Genomic DNA, 18,814 nt, shown 5'->3' with positions numbered 1-18,814 from the left:
CTGTTTGATACAGCTTATCTGGAAAACGTTTTTCAGATAAGCTGCACAAATAGAGTAAAAGCGACGGTCAAAATAAATATGATGTAGCTTCTGCTTTTTAGTACAAATGATAGCTGTGGGAATAAGCGTGCCCAGAATAAACTGCTGAAAAACGTAACGTTTAGCTGTTGATTTCAACTTATTTTGATCGTAAACGGCTTATAAGATGTAGCAAACAGCCCCTTCGCTGGTCTCCGCCGCCACGAATTGGGTCGGAAAAAGTGCTCGGGCGAACGAAGAAAAGGAGGAGAAAAAAAAAACTCGAGACAGAAGAAGACTGGACGGTGCAGAAGGAATGGTGGCCGCTCTTGTGAATTGTGATGGAGCAGCCTGTTCGGCTAGGATTATTCCCTCGTAAATGATCGTAAATTTTTAGCCAAAATAATATTTTTTTCTTACACCAAATCAGCCAACAGTACTTCTTCATGATCCAGCAACGAACAAGTGCAGCCAAACGAACAGGCTGGAGATCCTTCCCCTGCTCTTCTGTCACTGACACGGAATGCTCTTTTGCTGTATGCATCAAATAACGCAACTGGCGGCAAATTCGGCATCAGCTGAGATTTTTTTTTTTTAGCCTCAACTCTTCAAGTACAAGATATAGTATCTGAACTCACGTACTAACTCACACCACATCAGCTGAGATTTGGTAATCATCATAGACCTCAACTATGAGGTGTCCACATCTGCGACACATTCGATGATACGAAACAAATGAAAGGAAGCTGCGGCGCCGGCGCAAAGAATTTAGTCCAGTGGGCCTAGTGTTTATGGGCGTGTGGTTGGAACATCCCATTCCCACCACTTCATCGGGCACGGGCTAGGAGCGAGACAACTGCCGTTTGGCCCAAGATAGGTCCAGTGTACTAAAAAACCATGTAAATCATTCCCATCCTAGGCTCCTAGCGGCGAAGTGGCCTTGTTAGATGAGTGAATTTAGTTCCACTAAAAAACAAATGAGTTCCCTTCAAAAAAAAATGATGAGTGAATTTAGTGTATATATACACTTCCTCGTAAATCAATTTCTAGAGTCACCTATTTTATCCAACTTTACATAAAAGGTAATATATATGACTCCAAATAAATATATTTAAAAATATATTTAAAAATATATTTCATGATATATTTAATGATATTAATTTGATATCATAAATATTGGTGCTATTTTTTTATAAATTTGCTTAAAATTAAAATAGTTTGGCATAGGACAACTCAGAAAATTAATTTAATTTTAGACAGTTACCAAAGCCGGGTTTTTTCAGTCTTTAGTCTCATGGAAAAACACTTTAGCTACACAAGAAAAATTGTGCTAACTTTTGCATTAGACAAAAAAAGGTGAATGGTTGTGCAAAGCGTCATACCGATCAACCGACAACCCAACTAGTGTGGTAGTCTTCTCAACCTATTGAAATTGTGGTGATAGCGGGTTCCTACCGGAAAATTGAGACTCTATGCCGTCGGTGGACCTACCACGAAAAGTCTTGTTTTCATATATGATGAATATCATTGTCTTATTCGTCTTGCTTTTGTTGATTTTAGCAAGCGTATCATCGGTTATGGTAGGCTGACAAGCCACAAAAGGAAAATCATCGGCATCACAAGGCCATTCCTTGATGTTCATTTTGGCATAATCGCTTTGGATATATTTTGTATCCTTTTGTTTTAAAGGAGAAGTTATTGAAATTGCATATATGCTAAAATTTATATGAAAATTCCAATTGGTTACACCTTGTCCTCCTCTTCCATTTGCTCACACTCCGCCTCTTACTTCATATGAATGGCATTGGCGATAAAACAAAAGAGTATTTTACTCTCCTTTGCGATAAGATTAGATTACACATGCCTAAATCAGGACATATCAACAGAAAGAAGGTTTAGTGCCACGTAGTACAACTGTCATGGAACCTATGGTTTATATTTGAGATTATGTAAAGTCAAACAAAACCAAAACCTCTCAAGAGACAAGTGGTCCATGTACCACCACATGATCGAAACTTATTTCAATTTTGCACATCTTTTTTGTTATAATAATTAACAAGATGTTTTCGAAATGATCTTAGACCTGAAATAGAGTACCTCTCTCTCTCTCTCTCTCTCTCTCTCTCTCCCCCCCCCCCCCCCCCCCCCCCCCCGCATAAATGATATCTCGTCGCACGGATTTATTTAGTTATGAAAAACTTAAATTAAATCAGTATCCAATTTGGTTTCGTTTGCATTCCTTTTAGCTTCATAGCATATGATATGTCATGTCATCTAACCCAAGAGAAACAAAATCTCACCAACAAATTAGAACCTAGGAGCATCTAAAACATAAAAACCATACAAATATAATGTTATTAATTACTACTTTTTTTTGGTGGTGGTGGGGGTGGGGTGGGGTGGGGGGGACAAATGATATACTATATATGATCATAGTTTAGATTGATTAACTGCATGTAATTGAATCCCGTGCTCATGCACGTTCGAGAAAAAAAGAAGATTAACTGCATGTAATTAAAGTATCGCTTATCTGTGACCCAAGAGAGTAGTAGCTTTTTTAAATATCCATTCAGTTTTCCATATATATAGGACAGACTTATACCTGGACAGCAACAAAGTTACATCAAATATTTAATTGTGACCAGAATAAATACGAACATGCATAAATATACACACGAGGTAAAAAGCAGAACACAGACTGTCGAAACACAAGCAGGCATATATATGCTACAACCACTCTCTGTAAATCAGATCGCCGTTCCATTAACTGTTATGAAACCCAACAATAGCGGTGCATACGCATGCAGCCAAACTCTCTTGTAGATTAGATTGAGATCGTTTATCATTTCTCATGCTCCTCCCCGAACAGAAACCCAAGCGAGGACGCCCCTCCTGGTGCACAGCGTACCCTCGTCGAAGGTCGGTCCTAAAACACAAGGACGTAAGGAACATATATATGCAGATCATGTTGTTATGCCATATCGCCTGAACTCTGGAATCTACTAGCTACGTGCATAGGTGTTGTTCAATCATCGTATCCCAACATGCAGCTACATACGTTTATATATTTTATTTATGATGAAATAATGGAAGAAGTATTACTCACAGTGATAAGAAGCCCGGAGTTGTTGTAGCTTAACTGGCTGGTATGGTAGATGTTGCAAGGAGGTTTTTGAGACGAGAGTATCGGGTTGGAGACTTCTCTCTGGGGAGGAGGAGGATGCGGTGGTTCTTGAACTGCTTCGGCTCGCATCGCCTTGATGTCATCCTTGACACTGCTGCTGTTGCTATCTGGAGCCTTCTCGCTTTCCTGGCTGGATTTGGCCGTTGTGTGAGTGCGATACAGAATGGTTGTTTCCTCCGGTTCGAAGAGGTAGCTGAGAGAGCTCCGGCCACCCCCGCTGCTCCCTCCTCTGCTCATCTTCTTCCTCTCCTGTCCTCTTTCCTGTCAGTCTGTGGCTTGCAGGTGGCGCGCGCTGCGCTGAGCTTGTGTTCTGGTCTCTAGCGTGTCAAGTTGGGGTGGGAGTGTCAGCTACTTGCCTACTTATTATGGAGCTTGATAGTGAGGGTGGAGCACACTGGACACATCACACGATCGGTGATATCGATGGGTCAACAGCCACATGAGCTGAGGCCTGAGGATGCGTGCAGAAAGGCATGAATAGTAGTTTCTTTTCTTCTCTTGTAGATGAATTGACGCGCAATCTTCCTATGTGTTCTCGAAAAAAAGGTGAATTTCATCGCAAAAAAGGGGTAAATCAGCTCAAGGGTCGTCGTTGCTAGTACTATGTCCGAAATCATTGTAATCAGAGTCCTCCGTGTTTGCTGTGATTGGTGCAGGATTTTCGTTTGGATCTATTATATCCAGGAATAAAAAGCATTTTGATCTACCATACTTGATGATCCCATAGACGTCAGATTAGGGGTGCGAATTGCTGCCTCTAGCGTCTCCATCGACCATCTTTGATTTAATTATTATTATAGTGCTACTTCTCCAAATATCTAGGAAAACTAGTACTCTCTGTTCCCACACAAATCAGCTTCTAAAGTTTTCTTAAGTTTTTTGTTTTGGAAGTTTGATCGAAGGCCATCAATTTTTATGAGACTCTATTTTATAATTATTATCATTAGATACTGTTAGATAATCTATTGCTTTCTTGTATGAACATACAGTAAGGAAAGACGACGCCGAAAAGGCTCCCTGCTGTGGTACTGTAGCCGTTGTAGAGGCAAGACGTCGAACGGCTCACCTGCCAGACTGTAACCACATATAGGGACATGCGCAGAAGTCAGTCCTGCTGTGTTATCTAGTCACTGTTGCAGCAGGACATCTGTACTAGGACTAGATAGATAGAGTTGTATATATAGTTTGCCACTTCAACTCAACAAAGAGAGTTCAGATTTACCATCTCCTATACAGGGCTTCGGCCAACGCTGGTGTCTCTGCCATGTGTGTATGCTCTATTCTCCCTCTCCTTCTATCTCTAGCCATAGTGTGTGTGGTCGGACAGCCTCTGTCGAGCTCGGCCGTGGTCAGCAAGACTGGTGAGTGGTTGACTCACCTGAGCCGGTGATCCTGTGGGCTAACAAGTGGTATCAGAGCCAGTACAAGCGCCATCGCCGGACTAACCGCTGGCGATGACAAACGGTTCGGAGATAGACGACAGCAGTGGCATTGCTGTGGCTGCCCAGCCACGACCGTATGTCGTTGTTCGCATGGTGCGAGAGGTCAGTGGCACCAGTTGGCCGACACTGACTGGCACCAACTATAGAGAGTGGTCGGTGACCATGAAGGTCAAGCTCAGAGCCCAACGGCTCTAGAATGCTATTGACAAGGACACCAACAATGAGAAAGATAACATATCAGCGTTGGAGGCTATCCTCGCTGTCGTACCGACGGAGTACAGGGAGCCGTTGGGGGCAAAGAGCTCGGCTAAGAAGGCGTGGGAGGCTATTACGGCGATGCGCGTCGGTTCCGACCGCGCAAAAAAGGCAACGGCCCAGCTTCTGAAGCAGAAGTATGCCAACCTTAAGTTCAAGGATGGTGAAACGGTGGAAGATTTCTCCTTCCGCCTGTAGACGCTCATCAGCAAGCTAAAGAGCCACAGCGTCACCATCGACGAAGAGGAGGCGGTCTCCAAGTACCTCCACTCCGTGCCGACAAAGTACATTCAGATCGCTCTCTCCATAGAGACGATGCTGGACTTATTCACCCTCACCATTGAGGATGTGACAGGCCATCTGCAGGTGGTGGACGGCGTCTGGAGTTGGCGACAGCAACGAAGGACAGCGGCAAACTACTGCTGACAGAAGAGGAGTGGGCTGCTCGGAGGAACTCCAAGAAGGTAGCCTCCTCCAGCCGCGGTGGCGATGGCAAGCGTCGCGGCAAGGCTTCTTCGGAGAAGAAGAAGCAGGTCGACCCCAACGCCTGTCGGCGTTGTGTAAAGATGGGCCATTGGACACGGGAGTGCCCAAATCATAAGCAGGAGAAGAAGGCTGAGGCTCACCTGGTGTAAGCTGATGATGATGATGATGCCACTATTCTGATGGCGACGTTCTGTGCACTGCACGACGTCGAGGCCGAAGAGAAGGAAGAGGCAACGACGGTGGAAGGACCTAGGAAGGCCCTGAACGCTGTCAACCTCGACGAACCACGTGCCCAAGTCCACCTCGGACGTGTGGGCGCCAACCAAGAGCAGTGCTGGTATCTGGACTCTGGTGCCAGCAACCACATGACAGGCTCCAAGGCAGTCTTCTCCAAGCTCGACGACGATGTTACCGGTACGGTAAAGTTTGGTGATGGCTCAATGGTGGCAATCCAAGGGCGCGACACCATCATCTTCAGGTGCCAGAACGGGGAGCACCGTGCGCTAATGGATGTATATTACATCCCGCAGCTATGTTCCAGCATTATCAGCATTGGACAGCTGGATGAGCGCGGTAGCGAGGTACTGATCAAGGACGGAGTCCTTAGGATCAGGGACCGGGAGCAGCGACTTCTCGCCAAGGTGAAGAGGTTCCTAAACCGGTTGTACCTGCTTGACCTGAAGGTAGAGTAGCCAGTGTGCCTGGCAGCAAGGCACATCGAGGAGCCATGGCTGTGGCATGCCTGGTTCAGACATCTCAGCTTTGACGCGCTTGATTGGCTTGAGAAGATGGTCTAAGGGCTACCCCACATTGAGAACGGAGGCGAGCTGTGTGACAGCTGCCTAGCCAGAAAGCAGAGGAGGCTACCATTCCCAAAGGCGGCCAAGTATCGCACGGAGAACGCTCTCGAGCTCGTCCACGGCGATCTCTGCGGGTCGATCACACCAGCCACAAATGGTGGTCAGCGGTACTTCCTCCTACTCGTGGATGATTGCGGTCGCTACATGTGGTTGCAATTCCTGACGAGCAAGGATGAAGCAGCAGTGGCAATCAAGAAGTTCAAGATGCGCACGGAGGCCGAGAGCTGCAAGAAGCTCCACGTGCTGAGAACTGATCGTGGCGACGAATTCACTTCGGTGGAGTTCGCTGTGTACTGCACGGATCAGGGTATGGTGCGACACCACACCACGTCGTACTTGCCACAAATAGAATAGCATGGTGGAGAGGCAGAACCAGACGGTGGTCGGCATGGCTCGATCCATGATGAAGGCCAAAGGCATGCTGGCAAGGTTCTAGAGTGAAGCGGTGACCACTGCGGTGTTCATTCTCAACCACGCTCCGACCAAGGCCCTGATGGGCAAGACATCATTCAAAGTTTAGTATGGGCACAAACCAAGCATGTCCTTCCTCCAGACATTCGGCTGCATTGGCTACGTCAGGAAGACAAAGCCGATCGTCACCAAGCAGGAGGACAGGAGCACACCGATGGTGTTCCTAGGCTACGCGAAGGGTACCAAGGTGTACCAGCTCTATGACCCATGTGAAGATAAGGTGCTTGTCTCGTGTGACGTCGTGTTCGATGAGAAGGCGGCTTGGGACTAGAATAGTCCGAGCACGGGAGAGGCTGGTGGCTTCACCAGCACCTTCGTCGTCGAGCACCTGGTCATCCACGGTGGTGGAGACGCTGTGGAAGAGGTGCCAAGCACTCCGAGAGGGGTGCTGAGCACTACAGCAACAGAGCCAAGCACTCCTGGAGAGATGCCGAGCACGTCATAAGTGGTGCCAGAAGGTTCTACAGTGGTGGTAACCACTTCAGGATGGGTGCCGAGCACTCCCGTAGCGGAGCCAAGAGGTCTTATAGTGGTGCCGACCACTCCTAGATTGAGGCTGAGCAGTCCTATAGTGGTGTCAAGCACTGCAGGAGTAGTGACGAGCTATCCAGAAGAAGTGCCGAGCACTACAACCAGAGTGCCGAGCACTCCAGGTGCTGTGCCGAGTACTCCGACAGAATAGGGAACTCCATCAACACTGATTGAGTTTGTCTCACCTCCAAGTGACATCACTGAGTTCGTGGATACCTTCCACGAAGGTGAGAAGGTGCGGTTCCATAGGCTGGACGACATCATCGGTGGCACAGGGCCCTTAGGCCTAGCTGGTCGACTGCTCAATGATCAAGAGTTGCTGCTCGTCAGCGTAGAGGAACCACCCACGTTCGCGCTAGCCGAGAGTGACAGAAACTAGCGATGAGCGATGCTGGAGGAGATGGAGACGATCGAGGAAAACGAGACATGGTAGCTTGTCGATCCACCTCTAGGATGCCATCCGATCAGTTTGAAGTGGGTGTCTAAGGTCAAGCGGGACAAGCTCGGTGCCATTGTTAAGCAAAAGGCGCGCCTCGTTGCCCGAGGCTTTGTTCAATGTGAGGTCATCAACTTCAAGGAAGTCTTTGTACCAGTAGCGCGCATGGAGTCAGTCCATTTGCTACTAGCTTTGGCAGCAGCAAAGGATTGGCGCATCCATCACTTGGACGTTAAATCATCCTTCCTCAATGGCGAACTGGCGGGGATGATCTTCATCAGGCAACCTACAGGTTTCGCCATCAAGGGAGAGGAGCACAGGGTGCTCCAACTGCGCAAGGCGCTCTACGGGCTGCGGCAGGCCCCACGAGCATGGAATGCCAAGCTTGACGCCACGCTGGGTGAGCTTGGATTCCAGCGGTGCACAACTGAGCATGCGCTCTACACGCGGTGATGGGGGAAGGAGGAGCTCATCGTTGATGTGTTTGTGGATGACTTGATCGTCACCGACGCATGCATGGAGGACATCAACAGCTTCAAGAGCGAGATGTCGGCTCATTTTCGAATGATCGATCTCGGCGCACTCTTCTACTATCTTGGTATCGAGGTGAGACAGGGGAAGGAGAAACTCACGCTCGGTCAGAGCGCATATGCCTTGAAGTTGTTGGAGCAGAGCGGCATGGCTGAGTACAAGCCATGCGTGACTCCGATGAAGGAGCGGCTAAAGCTGACAAAGGCAAGCATCACGGCGAAGGTGGATGCAACACTCTACCGGAGCATCGTCGGCGGTCTGCGCTACCTAGTCCACACGAGGTCGGACATTGCGTTCGTCGTGGGCTATGTCAGATGCTTCATGAAAGATCCCAGAGATGATCACTGGGCTACGGTGAAGCGGCTACTGCGCTACGTCAAGGGGACGGTAGATCAGAGGATCATCTTCCCAAAGACCAACGGAGTAGGCTGTAGCTCACTATGTTCAGCGATGTAGACATGGCGGGGGACATCGATGGACGGCGGAGCACCTCTGGAGTGCTCGTCTTCCTCGGGTCGGCTCCAATTTCATGGCTGTCGCTAAAACAGAAAGTGGTGGCGCTATCTACGGGCGAAGCAGAGTACGTAGCGGCGGCCACAGCGGTGTGCCAAGTTGTGTGGCTACGCCGGCTGCTGGGCGAGCTGGTCGGCGTGGAAGCTCACCCACCAGCACTAATGGTGGATAACTAGCCCGCCATTGTCCTCACGAAGAATCCGGTCCTGCACGACCGGAGCAAACACATCGACGTGATGTTCCATTTCCTCAGGGACAGTGTTAATGGAGGGCAGATCATCATCGAGTTCGTCGAAACTGGTCGGCAACTCGCGAACGTCCTTACCAAGCCACTCGGACGTCTTCGACTCACGGAGCTGAAGGAGATGATCGGCATGGAGGGGGTACAAGGGATAGCAGTAGGATTAGGGAAAGAATTGTTAGATAATCTATTGCTTCCTTATATGAACACACAGAAAGGGAAGGCGCCGCCGAAAAGGCTCCCTGCTGTAGTACTGTAGCCGCTGTAGAGGCAGGCGCCGAACAGCTCACCTACCGGACTATAGCCACATGCAGGGACAGGCGCAGAAGTCAGTCCTGCTGTATTATCTAGTCACTGTTGCAGCAGGGCAGCTGTACTAGGACTAGATAGATAGAGTTGTATATATAGTTTGCCACTGCAACTCAACAAAGAGAGTTCAGATTTGTCATTCCTATACAGGGCTCCGGCCAACGCTGGTGTCTCTGCCGTGTGTGTATGCTCTGTTCTTCCTCTTCTTCTACCTCTAGCCATAGTGTGTGTGGTCGGACAGCCTCTGTCGAGCTCGGCCGTGGTCAGCAAGACTGGTGAGTAGTCGACTCACCTGAGCCGGTGATCCTGTGGGCTAACAGATACATCATATGACATGTTTTCATAATGTGCTTATTTGATGTTATAAATATTAGAGGAAGTACTAACAATTGAAAATTTGAAATAAAAAGGGTTGGTGGAAACCCTTGGCCACACCCATTAGTTCCTAGTAAAACGCTGCAATTTCGCTCGGTTGGTGCATGGTCTTGCCAACAGAAACTATTTCTGAATTGATTAGTTGAGCGTACGCTACCAGGACAGACTAAACTAAACCATAGCATTGAATCACGAACAGTATGCATGTCCAAATCACAAGTATTATGAATCATGACTAGCTAGTGTGACAGGGCAGGACAGCAACTCTTCAGAGAGCCAACTTACCCTACTTTGATACTGTAGGCCATTGATGTTTAAACTTGCTCCTAATTGCCTCATTTTTCACTCATATTTATGGGTAGCAAGCCGCTGATGCCTTCATAAACTTCGCTGCAACTGACAACCGGAGCTAGTCTGCATGTGCCATTCAATCCTTGCGATTAAACTTAAAAAAAAATCCTTGCGATTACAGGCTTGAAAACCCCTCATTAGGAGTCCAGATGGTGTAGTTACTTGGTCTTATATCAGTATAGCGAAAGGCACTCTTTTACAGCTTGAGACTGAAGTCTGAAAGTGACCACTGATTTCAGCCGGACAACAGAAAGATTGCTTGCCAGAACGGAATGTGCGACAGTTGAGCAATGGTGGTGGTGGTCGCAAGCTTTAGGCCTGTAGCATTTCCGGGCCCGGCCCACACCTCTCCCAAGTCCCATCACAGCCAAATCTAAACCTAACTTGATTTTCAAAAAAAAAAAAAAAGTTTTGCCACCGCGTCTCTGTTTATATCGATATTTATTTATTAGCAGAAAAGTAATACATATTGTATATACAATTAATATCTGACTTGAAAGAGTAATAAAGGTTTATTTTCCTATGTTTAAAACGTAAACGAACTACAACGGTTTAAAAAGTAACTTTATCATGGCCTATTCGATATTTCGATGTGTCCCTTTTACAACCCCTCCAAATAAAACTAAGTGCCCCTCCTATAACCCTTTCCAAATAAAATTAGTGAAATGGTTGAGCCAGTTACAAGAAGTTTGAGAATATTCAACCAAATAAATATGCTCTTTAAGACAGATTTGTGTTAGGATCCGCTTGGTTTTAGAACAAAAGGAATGAGACATGGATTTGGGGATAGAATTATCACATGTTTATTTCATGGGACAAAATTGTATTCTTCTTTTTTTGTTACCAGATGTATTTCATGTAATTCTAGCATTTTGTATACCAAATACGGTAATGGTTGTGTCCGTGCGTTCAGACGCATCGAATGCTCAGCGGACCCACGAGCAAGCTCGGATACCTTCGTCCTCATGCTTACTTTATTATTTCTCTCCTACTTTATCCTCTCATCTCACTTTTCCACCACCGTCCACCCTCGTTGTATGACATTGCTGATGGCCAAGGCATGCACACCGTCGTTTCGAGCTGTTGAGTGGATTCTTGGCTTCCCGCACGGCGAGCTGTGGTTGCCTTCCGTAGCTAGGGTGGCTGAGTGAGCTCCGCTCCGCCCTCACCCATGGTCATACGCACTGGAGCCCACTCGATGCACCCCGATCGAGCTCGTCACCGGCGATGGCTTCCACGATGGACGGTTCGACCACCATGCAGTTAGCGCCACGGCTCCTGGACCCGCGGCCGCGTCATGCGTGTGTGGTGCTCCCGCTCCTACCACCACCGTCTCCGCTCACCTGGCGGCGCTCTCACTCCTGCCACCAAGTTCTCCACGTCGATGAGGCGTGGTCCACGATGACTGCTTCGACGCGGTGTTCTCCACCTCTCTAGCTGCTACCGTCCTACCTCTCCACTCACCCGAGCGCTGCTTGCTAGCTACCACAGTTCCTCACCAGGTAGGCTGTGGCCGCCGATGATGTCATGTTTCAGACGTATGTTTTTAAGTGTTTCATCTAGATGTTGCGTATGTTGCAATGGCTATATACGCATGTTACAAGCGTATGTTTCATGTTACAAGCATATGTTTTAGATGTTTTTCAAACGTATGTTTCAAGTGTTTCATCTGGATGTTGCAGAAGTAGATATGGATGTTGCAAGTGTATGTTTCCAAGTGTTTCTGCTGTTTCATACGTATGTTGTAAGTGTTTCATTTGGATGTTCCATATACTTGCAATGGCTTTTCAAGTCTTCTGAAAGTATTTTAGACGTATGTTTTAGCAGCCTGTTCATTTCGGCTGAAACGATTATGGATTATAAGCCAGAAGTACTGCTGGCTGGTTTGGTGTGAGAGAAAAACACTATTGCAGCTTATAATCCACGATCGTATAAGCCGAAACGAACAGACTGTAGGTGTTTTAGCTGTTTCGAACATAAGTTGCAAGTGTTTATCTGGATGTTGCAAAAGTAGATCTGATATTGCACATGTTGCAATGGGACCCACCGGCTGCTAGGGCACCGCCATGTGTCAGAGTGATGCATCTATGGTGTGCATCCACAGGCGGGCGCGTGGATTCCTACGTGCGCGAAACGGAACAGGCATGGGCGGGCCCTATGTACGTGCAGTAAGTGGAGCGGGCACGACACGGTAAAGGAGCGGTGCGGGAAATGAAGCGGTATTAGTGGCGCGGTAAACGGAGGAGCGCAGGGCGGTTTGTGTCTGTGCGAGTAAGGGGGTGTTTGGCATGGCTCTGGAGCTGAACTCCAGCAACTCCAGCCAATTTTCCAGCCAAACACCCCAACTCCAAAACTCCATGGAGCTGCCAACTCCATGGAGCTGTAGTGCAAATGGAGGTGGAGTTTTGGAGCACCTCTTTTGCAGTTCCGACTCCACCTAGAGCTGGCTCCACCTAGAGTTCTGACTCCACCTAGAACTGGCTCCACTGGAGTTCTGGAGTGGAGCAGCTCCACCCAGAGTTGGAGCCATACCAAACAGGGCCTAAATCCCGCGTATACACGGGCTGAGACTTGGAGCCGCGTCCGGCCGTTAGCTGCCCCGTTCCAAACATCATGGGATGGACGGTGTTTCTTGGCTGTTAGCCAGTGAACAGCATGGCCATATATAGGAGGAAAACAAGAAAATTAGAACAATCGGGTAAAAACATGGCCAAATTTGAATATAGGGTGTTTCGGGCAAATTTGGGGTTCATGTATTTAGCTCAAAAACTCCCACAGGAAATAATTATTTTTTAAGACAGCTTAATTACTTAATCAAGTGAAATTGTGTGCTAGATCCTACCTGTTATTTTAGTAAGTGTCGAAAGTTTTGTTCATTTGTTTTCCAAAGGATACAATACATTATTCAACCTTTTAAGTTGCACTGATTTTCAGCCTCTAACTATGGAAACCAAGAGCGGATATACCTTCTAACTTTTGAAAGTGAACAAATTTGGTCAGCTGGTTGGTTTAAAATGTATTTTTCTATATTTTCTGAAAAAATATAAATCAAGTTTGACCTTAAAGAAACATAAATATTTTTTTTTGAAAAATATGCTCTATCAGTGCTCTGTTTAGAATTATTTGAAATAATCAGCATGACTTCATGCAATAAAAAAATATGAATAGAAGAAACCAGTTCTAAATAACTAATCCAAGTTTATCCTAAGTTAAACTATACAAAGTTTAAAAAATGCATCTAGAAGAGTATTATAACATATATGACATCAAAGATGTAAATTATAAAAATATATTTCACAACATATCTAATATCTAATGATGCCAATTTGATGTCGTAACTATTATTCATCTTTTTTTATATATAAATTTGGTCAAAATTAACACAATTTAACTTAGGGCAAACTTGGATCCCTAGTATATTGATTATAAACATGTAGATAGCATTTTTAGAAACAAAAAGTTAGTAATTTCATATTTTTTTAATCTAGAATCAATTAATTATATTTTTAAATCAAACCATATTTTTATTATTTCTATAAAATAAAAAATAACCTTTCAAACCAATCAGAAGACCTTCTCCTGTTTCAACAATTTTTATTATGATGAAGAGAAGAAGCTGATTAACGTCTGTTAAAGACGGTGGCGGCACTGCTGATCTGCCCAATGCAAGGACAGGTAACCAGACGTCGAGACTACGAATTGAGGATGGCACCAGGATGAAGCGAAGGCCCGGATCGTTGCTTTCCTCTTGGGTTTGTTTATATAGCTGCATGTGTAGTTGTATCGCCCGTTTTCAAATCTCTTATCCTGTGAAGAGAAAAGGCTTTTTAACCCTTTAACCCCAACGAAAGATTGGACGACACCAGCAGGAGAACTCCAATCTGCCAACCTGCTGGCGCCTACCCGCCGCCTCAGAGCCAGAGGTGCGCAGGGCAGCCGGGATGGCGTGGAGAGCTCTCTTGTCAGTCGCTCTCTTGGCGTGAAGAGGCAGCAACTGGCTCATCGAATTCCATCAGATAAAGCATTGCTCGTTTAACTGATTGAATACTACAGTAGTTTAGAAGTTAAAACTAATGTGGTTAACATTCGTTGGTTTAATACTAGCTACAAATATTCAAATTCAGTGCGTCACCAAGTTAAGTTCGTTATTATTTATAATAATTAAACTTATAATAATTAAACTCCATAAACATGTAAACGTCCGTCCAGGCTAAAACACTTAAGATTGTACTGTTTTCGTTTTTTTTGCGAGGAATATGTGCATTGCTCAGTAATATGAAAGATCTTCTCATGGATGCCAGAAGCATCTCCGAAGTCTGACATGCGAAGTTTATTCATAATTCATCACCGCAATTCGCAATGAGGTAAACATTCGAAGAGTTGCAATTCGCAATGAGGTGAACATTTGAAGAGTTGCAATTCGCAATGAGGTGAACATTCGAAGCAAAGCACTTCTGTTTGGAATCAGTAGGAAAATAGAGATGGTTGTCAGTCACTGAAAAGTCAGAAACACGGACCAATCTTTTCTTCATCACATCCAGCGCAGATTCAGATTCACAAACGAAAACAGTAGATGGTCATCAGAGACTTAAAACTAGGAATCAGATCATGGATCATATTGTTGCAGTTATTTCTAATCATCTGACCATGAACGCCCTTACAGCTGAAAGAGGCAACCAAATGAATGGCAAAAACTGCGAAGAGAGGAATAAAAACTGTACCACGGAATCGAGCATCGCAAATAAATCGAGAGGGAGAGATTAATTGACCCCTCGGCGGCTTTGACTGAAACAAAACGGAGGAGGAAGAGAGCGAGCCACCATTGCAGTCCGCGGCCAGCGCCGCAATGCCCACGCCTCCCCGCTTCGTAGCTTCTGCTTATAAAGACGAAAACCCTAGGAGGCCCTGTCTGTGTAACATGGGCCAAGCGCATGAAGAAATGCGGCCGAAGGTTCCTGAATATGGGCCGTCGTGGGCTGTGTAACATGGGCCAAGCCCATACAAAATCCATATTTTTATATACTATAATAAATAATTATATGAGCTATCCTTCCTAGTGTATGTATTCTACGAATGTACGTACACGCACATGCATTTGGTTTGGAGCATAAGTATGCTACCGCTGCTGATGCACCGAAACGGCCCCTGCAGGCTTTAGCGCTTCTCCCAGACCCATCGGCCCGGCCTGAAAATCTGCCGAAGGAGCGCCATCTTTGGAACGTTCCAATTTTCGACGTGCCTGGATTCACAAGAGGGGCTTGTCAGTCCTCGCCACATACGCGTATAGAATAAGAACACCGTGCGACTAGCTACAAATATGCTTGGATGCTCCTGAGCCGGTGAGCCCTAAGGAACCGTTCGTTTACTAGGGAATGGAGGCCTGGAACAGTTCCGGATGGAATGGCAAGTCTATTTATAGTAGCAATGATCAGCTGGATTATTTCCAGCCCTCAATCCCTGCTAAACGAACGAGGCCTAAATAGGATCGCTGAACAGAACTGTATCGAAGTTTTCAGTACCTGCACACCTTCCCCGATTCAGCATCGAAGTAGTATTCCGTGTACCCGGTTGCTGAAACAGCGGGATGACAGTAAACAACATGTCAGGGCAGGAGCAAATATATAAACAGCCGGAGAACTGAGCAATTCATTGCAACGTACAAATCGGACATGAAATATATTGTAATCACCTGACAGGATAGGCCTCCACGGGAACGACATGACGCAGCTGAAACGCCAGTGCCCGATCGACTTGTCCTGCAACCCGGATGCAACGAGCAGCGGCACCGATCAGTGGATTTTTGCTTGTTTGTTTTCTACCACCAATAATTAACATCGCCCGCATTTTACAAAGTTGTCAACTTGGTTGCTGGAGATGCAGTTCGTACGTACCTCCAGATCCTCCCATTTGGTGAGCTTCATGTTCGATTTCTCGAGCAGAGACCCAAAATTGGTGCAGTTCCGTTTGAATCGCCGCAGGCCTCTGAACGAGCCCGCCGGATCGGCGAACTCGCAGTCCTCCTCGTAAGCTCTCAGCGTGAGATCCCCTGCGCGCGCAACGAACCGAAAACGCACACGCGTGTTCTGTTCTCAGATAACTAAGCTCTACCAAGCATGCCAGCCAATCGTTCGTCGGCTCATCGGAGAAGATTCAGACCTGTGACGAAGTAGGACCGCGCGAAGTCCGCCTTGACGGCGTCGACCACTCCCGCGCGGTACAGGGCCGCCCCCGCCGCCGCGCCTCCCTCCACGTCACCGCCACCGACAGCGTCCCCCTCCGGAGACGACGGCGACGACGGCGCGGGCCGGAACAGCGACGCGGCGATGCCGAGGAGCTCGGAGCCGTACCAGGCGGCCTTGAGGACGGCGTTCTCCGAGCGGGACGAGGACGACGTCGCGGTCGTCTCGGCTCCCGCGCCACCACGGGATCCCGCGGCGGGCTTCTGCGCGTGCAGCCTCAGACGGCTGCCGGAATCCGTCGGTGGCCGACGTAGGACGGCTGCGGAGCTCCGGCCATGACGGCCGGTGGTCAGTGTGGAGCTAGCTGGACTGGCGTGCTGCAACGCCATGCGATTTTTTCCGAGCGTGCCGGTGAGCAAAGCCACTAGTTTCTCCTGACTTTCTCGTTGCCACCACTTGCCAGTTTGCCTTGTACAGAAAGTGTGACCATCAAACATGCGGCTACCATTAGTTGGGAGAGTTTGGGGCAAAAATAAAAGACGTAGTACTGGGCCGTGATAGGAACACTTTTACTCGTTCAGGCCCATGAAACTCAAATACGGTCATGGGTGCGGTAGAGTCGTAGACCGTTTTTTTTAGCCATTTTTTTATAAAAATTTTCACAAATATGCTGCTCCTGGAGGTAAGATTTCAAAATCTGGACCCTTAGCTCGGCACCATCGTTGCTGGCGCCGAGCTTACACTTCTCGGCGTCATCGTTGCTGGTGCCGAGGTCTTGGGCTCGACGCAGACGTGGCGGTGACTTGGCAGGTAGCTTGGCGTCGTAGATCCTGACGTCGAGCTTGACGTCGTAGATCCTGGCGCTGAGCTTGGCGCCGTAATCTATATCGCCGAGGTGGTGTTTTAACCCCGCCCCCAACCTTCCTGCCCGAGCCTTCTTCCTCTTCTTTCTCCTCCCTCTCGTTTTTTCTCTCTCCCCACTTCGCCCTACCTCACGAATCGGCATATTGGACCTTGAAAACTTTGATTTGATCCGTAGAACTTCGAGAGTAAGGTATCATCGCTCCCCTCCTAGTTTTTTTCGCATTGATTCGGTATATATTAGTCGGATTTTTTAACCTAAGAATCGTCATTACTTAGGGTTTCATGTAATTTTTAATATTTGTATTATACAACCGTAGTATGCCAAGGCGTGGAAAAGCTAGCATATCAAGGTAACCGCAGCGCATGTTGTTATATTATGGGTTCATTGTTGTGCATCAAATGGGAAACCCTAGGTTTATGGTTTAATGTTAATTGCTTTTGGTTCTTAGAACGAAATTGGTTGTATTGTAGTTATGGCCAGATGACCGGAAATGCCTTCGACCCATTGCCTCTGCCTAGCGGTGTTCCAGTGCCCATGTGCTTTTGCGACGATCCTTGCAAGGTAGCCAAGTCCGATAAAGAGGACACGTATAGGCAGAGGTATTGGATGTGTTCCAATTTTACGTTTGAGCCTACACTTCGTCAGCGCCGCATTAACAAGATGGTGATGAATTGATGTTTATGTCATATGACATCTTGCATGATTTTTTTGTTTTGTAACAATTGCATTTTTTACAAACCCCTCCACCGCTCTGTGATTTTGAGCAGTGGATCGATACTGAGATCAAGCCTGAAGACAAGGAATGGATGCAGAAACGGTTGCGGTGGGAGACAGAGGACAAGGAGATGATGGAGAAGGGACGCGGAGAGGAGGCTATAAAAAAGGAGCACAAGGAAGAGGAAGAAAGGAGGCGTGTTGCTGCGTACAGGGAGGAGATGGAGAAGAAGCTTGAGCGTGCACGCCGAGCGAAAGCAGCGATGGAGGACAATCCCGTTGCCCTGAGGAAGGGAAAGTGGTCTCGTTGCACTCAGTAGTCTTCATGACTTGCTAGTTCTATGGTTTATTCATGAACAATATTGTCTACTGTCGGCACGTACTTTTAGTATTATTGTGTTGTTTAATATGGTATAGTATTGGACTTTTTATTATGTGGTTGTTTTTATTATTTATGGTCATAATATTCAGTATAATGTTACGGACGTAGTGAATGTGATCACGTGCTGCAAACACAACCTAACGAAGTAGGGCATTATATAATTCATCACACAAAACACATGAAATGGCGTGTGAGAACATGTACCGAACTAGGGTACAGAGTTCCTTCGACTAAACCTAACATGCCTTAGGTAATTAAACCAAACAACAAACACATGGATGTGCCATGTGAATAAGATAGGGTCGTCCTAGTAGTGTGGCCACATAGCAAATTTTGTTGCACCTTCTCCATAATAGCCTTCCATTGTTGATGGTGGTGGCGGGGGGGGGGGGGGGTGTCGGCGGAGGCCCGAGCCCTTGCAATCATCTCACTAAATTAAGGCCTATCATTGAATAGCATAGGAACGCTTTGCATGTCAACAAACTCAACATATCCATAGCGATCGCATTCAACGGTGCCTCCATGATATATGGTCACTAGGTTGTCCATCTAGTTCAAACACATAACGAAACACATGTCCTTTAGTCCAAATTAGACGATAGATAGTACCTAACAAGTATTTTTAACTACAAACTAAGTAAATAAGATAATAACTATGTATATATATATAC

At 46.8% G+C, this 18,814-nt stretch overlaps 1 protein-coding gene, 1 non-coding gene and 1 pseudogene across 2 annotated transcripts; all 3 read right to left on the bottom strand.

Moving 5' to 3' along the window:
- Positions 1-14,263: 14,263 nt before the first annotated feature.
- On the bottom strand, positions 14,264-14,359 carry LOC136495055 (small nucleolar RNA R64/Z200 family). The gene has a single exon (XR_010768843.1). It is a non-coding gene; the product is annotated as a small nucleolar RNA R64/Z200 family (small nucleolar RNA).
- A 219-nt stretch (positions 14,360-14,578) lies between these two features.
- On the bottom strand, positions 14,579-14,650 carry LOC136495045 (small nucleolar RNA Z199; annotated as a pseudogene).
- Positions 14,651-15,002: 352 nt separating this feature from the next.
- Positions 15,003-16,639, bottom strand: LOC136493513 (uncharacterized). Its single transcript, XM_066489611.1, has 5 exons — positions 16,160-16,639; positions 15,895-16,049; positions 15,693-15,759; positions 15,523-15,574; positions 15,003-15,242 (listed from the first exon to the last, which is right to left on the bottom strand). The coding sequence occupies exons 1-5, from the start codon at positions 16,569-16,571 to the stop codon at positions 15,158-15,160; spliced, it is 771 nt and encodes a 256-aa protein (XP_066345708.1). The 5' UTR covers positions 16,572-16,639; the 3' UTR covers positions 15,003-15,157.
- Between the last annotated feature and the right edge of the window lie 2,175 nt (positions 16,640-18,814).

The sequence above is a fragment of the Miscanthus floridulus genome, chromosome 11 (genome assembly GCF_019320115.1).
Source record: "Miscanthus floridulus cultivar M001 chromosome 11, ASM1932011v1, whole genome shotgun sequence".
Classification (NCBI taxonomy): domain Eukaryota; kingdom Viridiplantae; phylum Streptophyta; class Magnoliopsida; order Poales; family Poaceae; genus Miscanthus; species Miscanthus floridulus.
The sequence above is the reverse complement of the archived record's forward strand: the minus strand, read 5'-3'. Positions and strand labels throughout refer to the sequence as shown.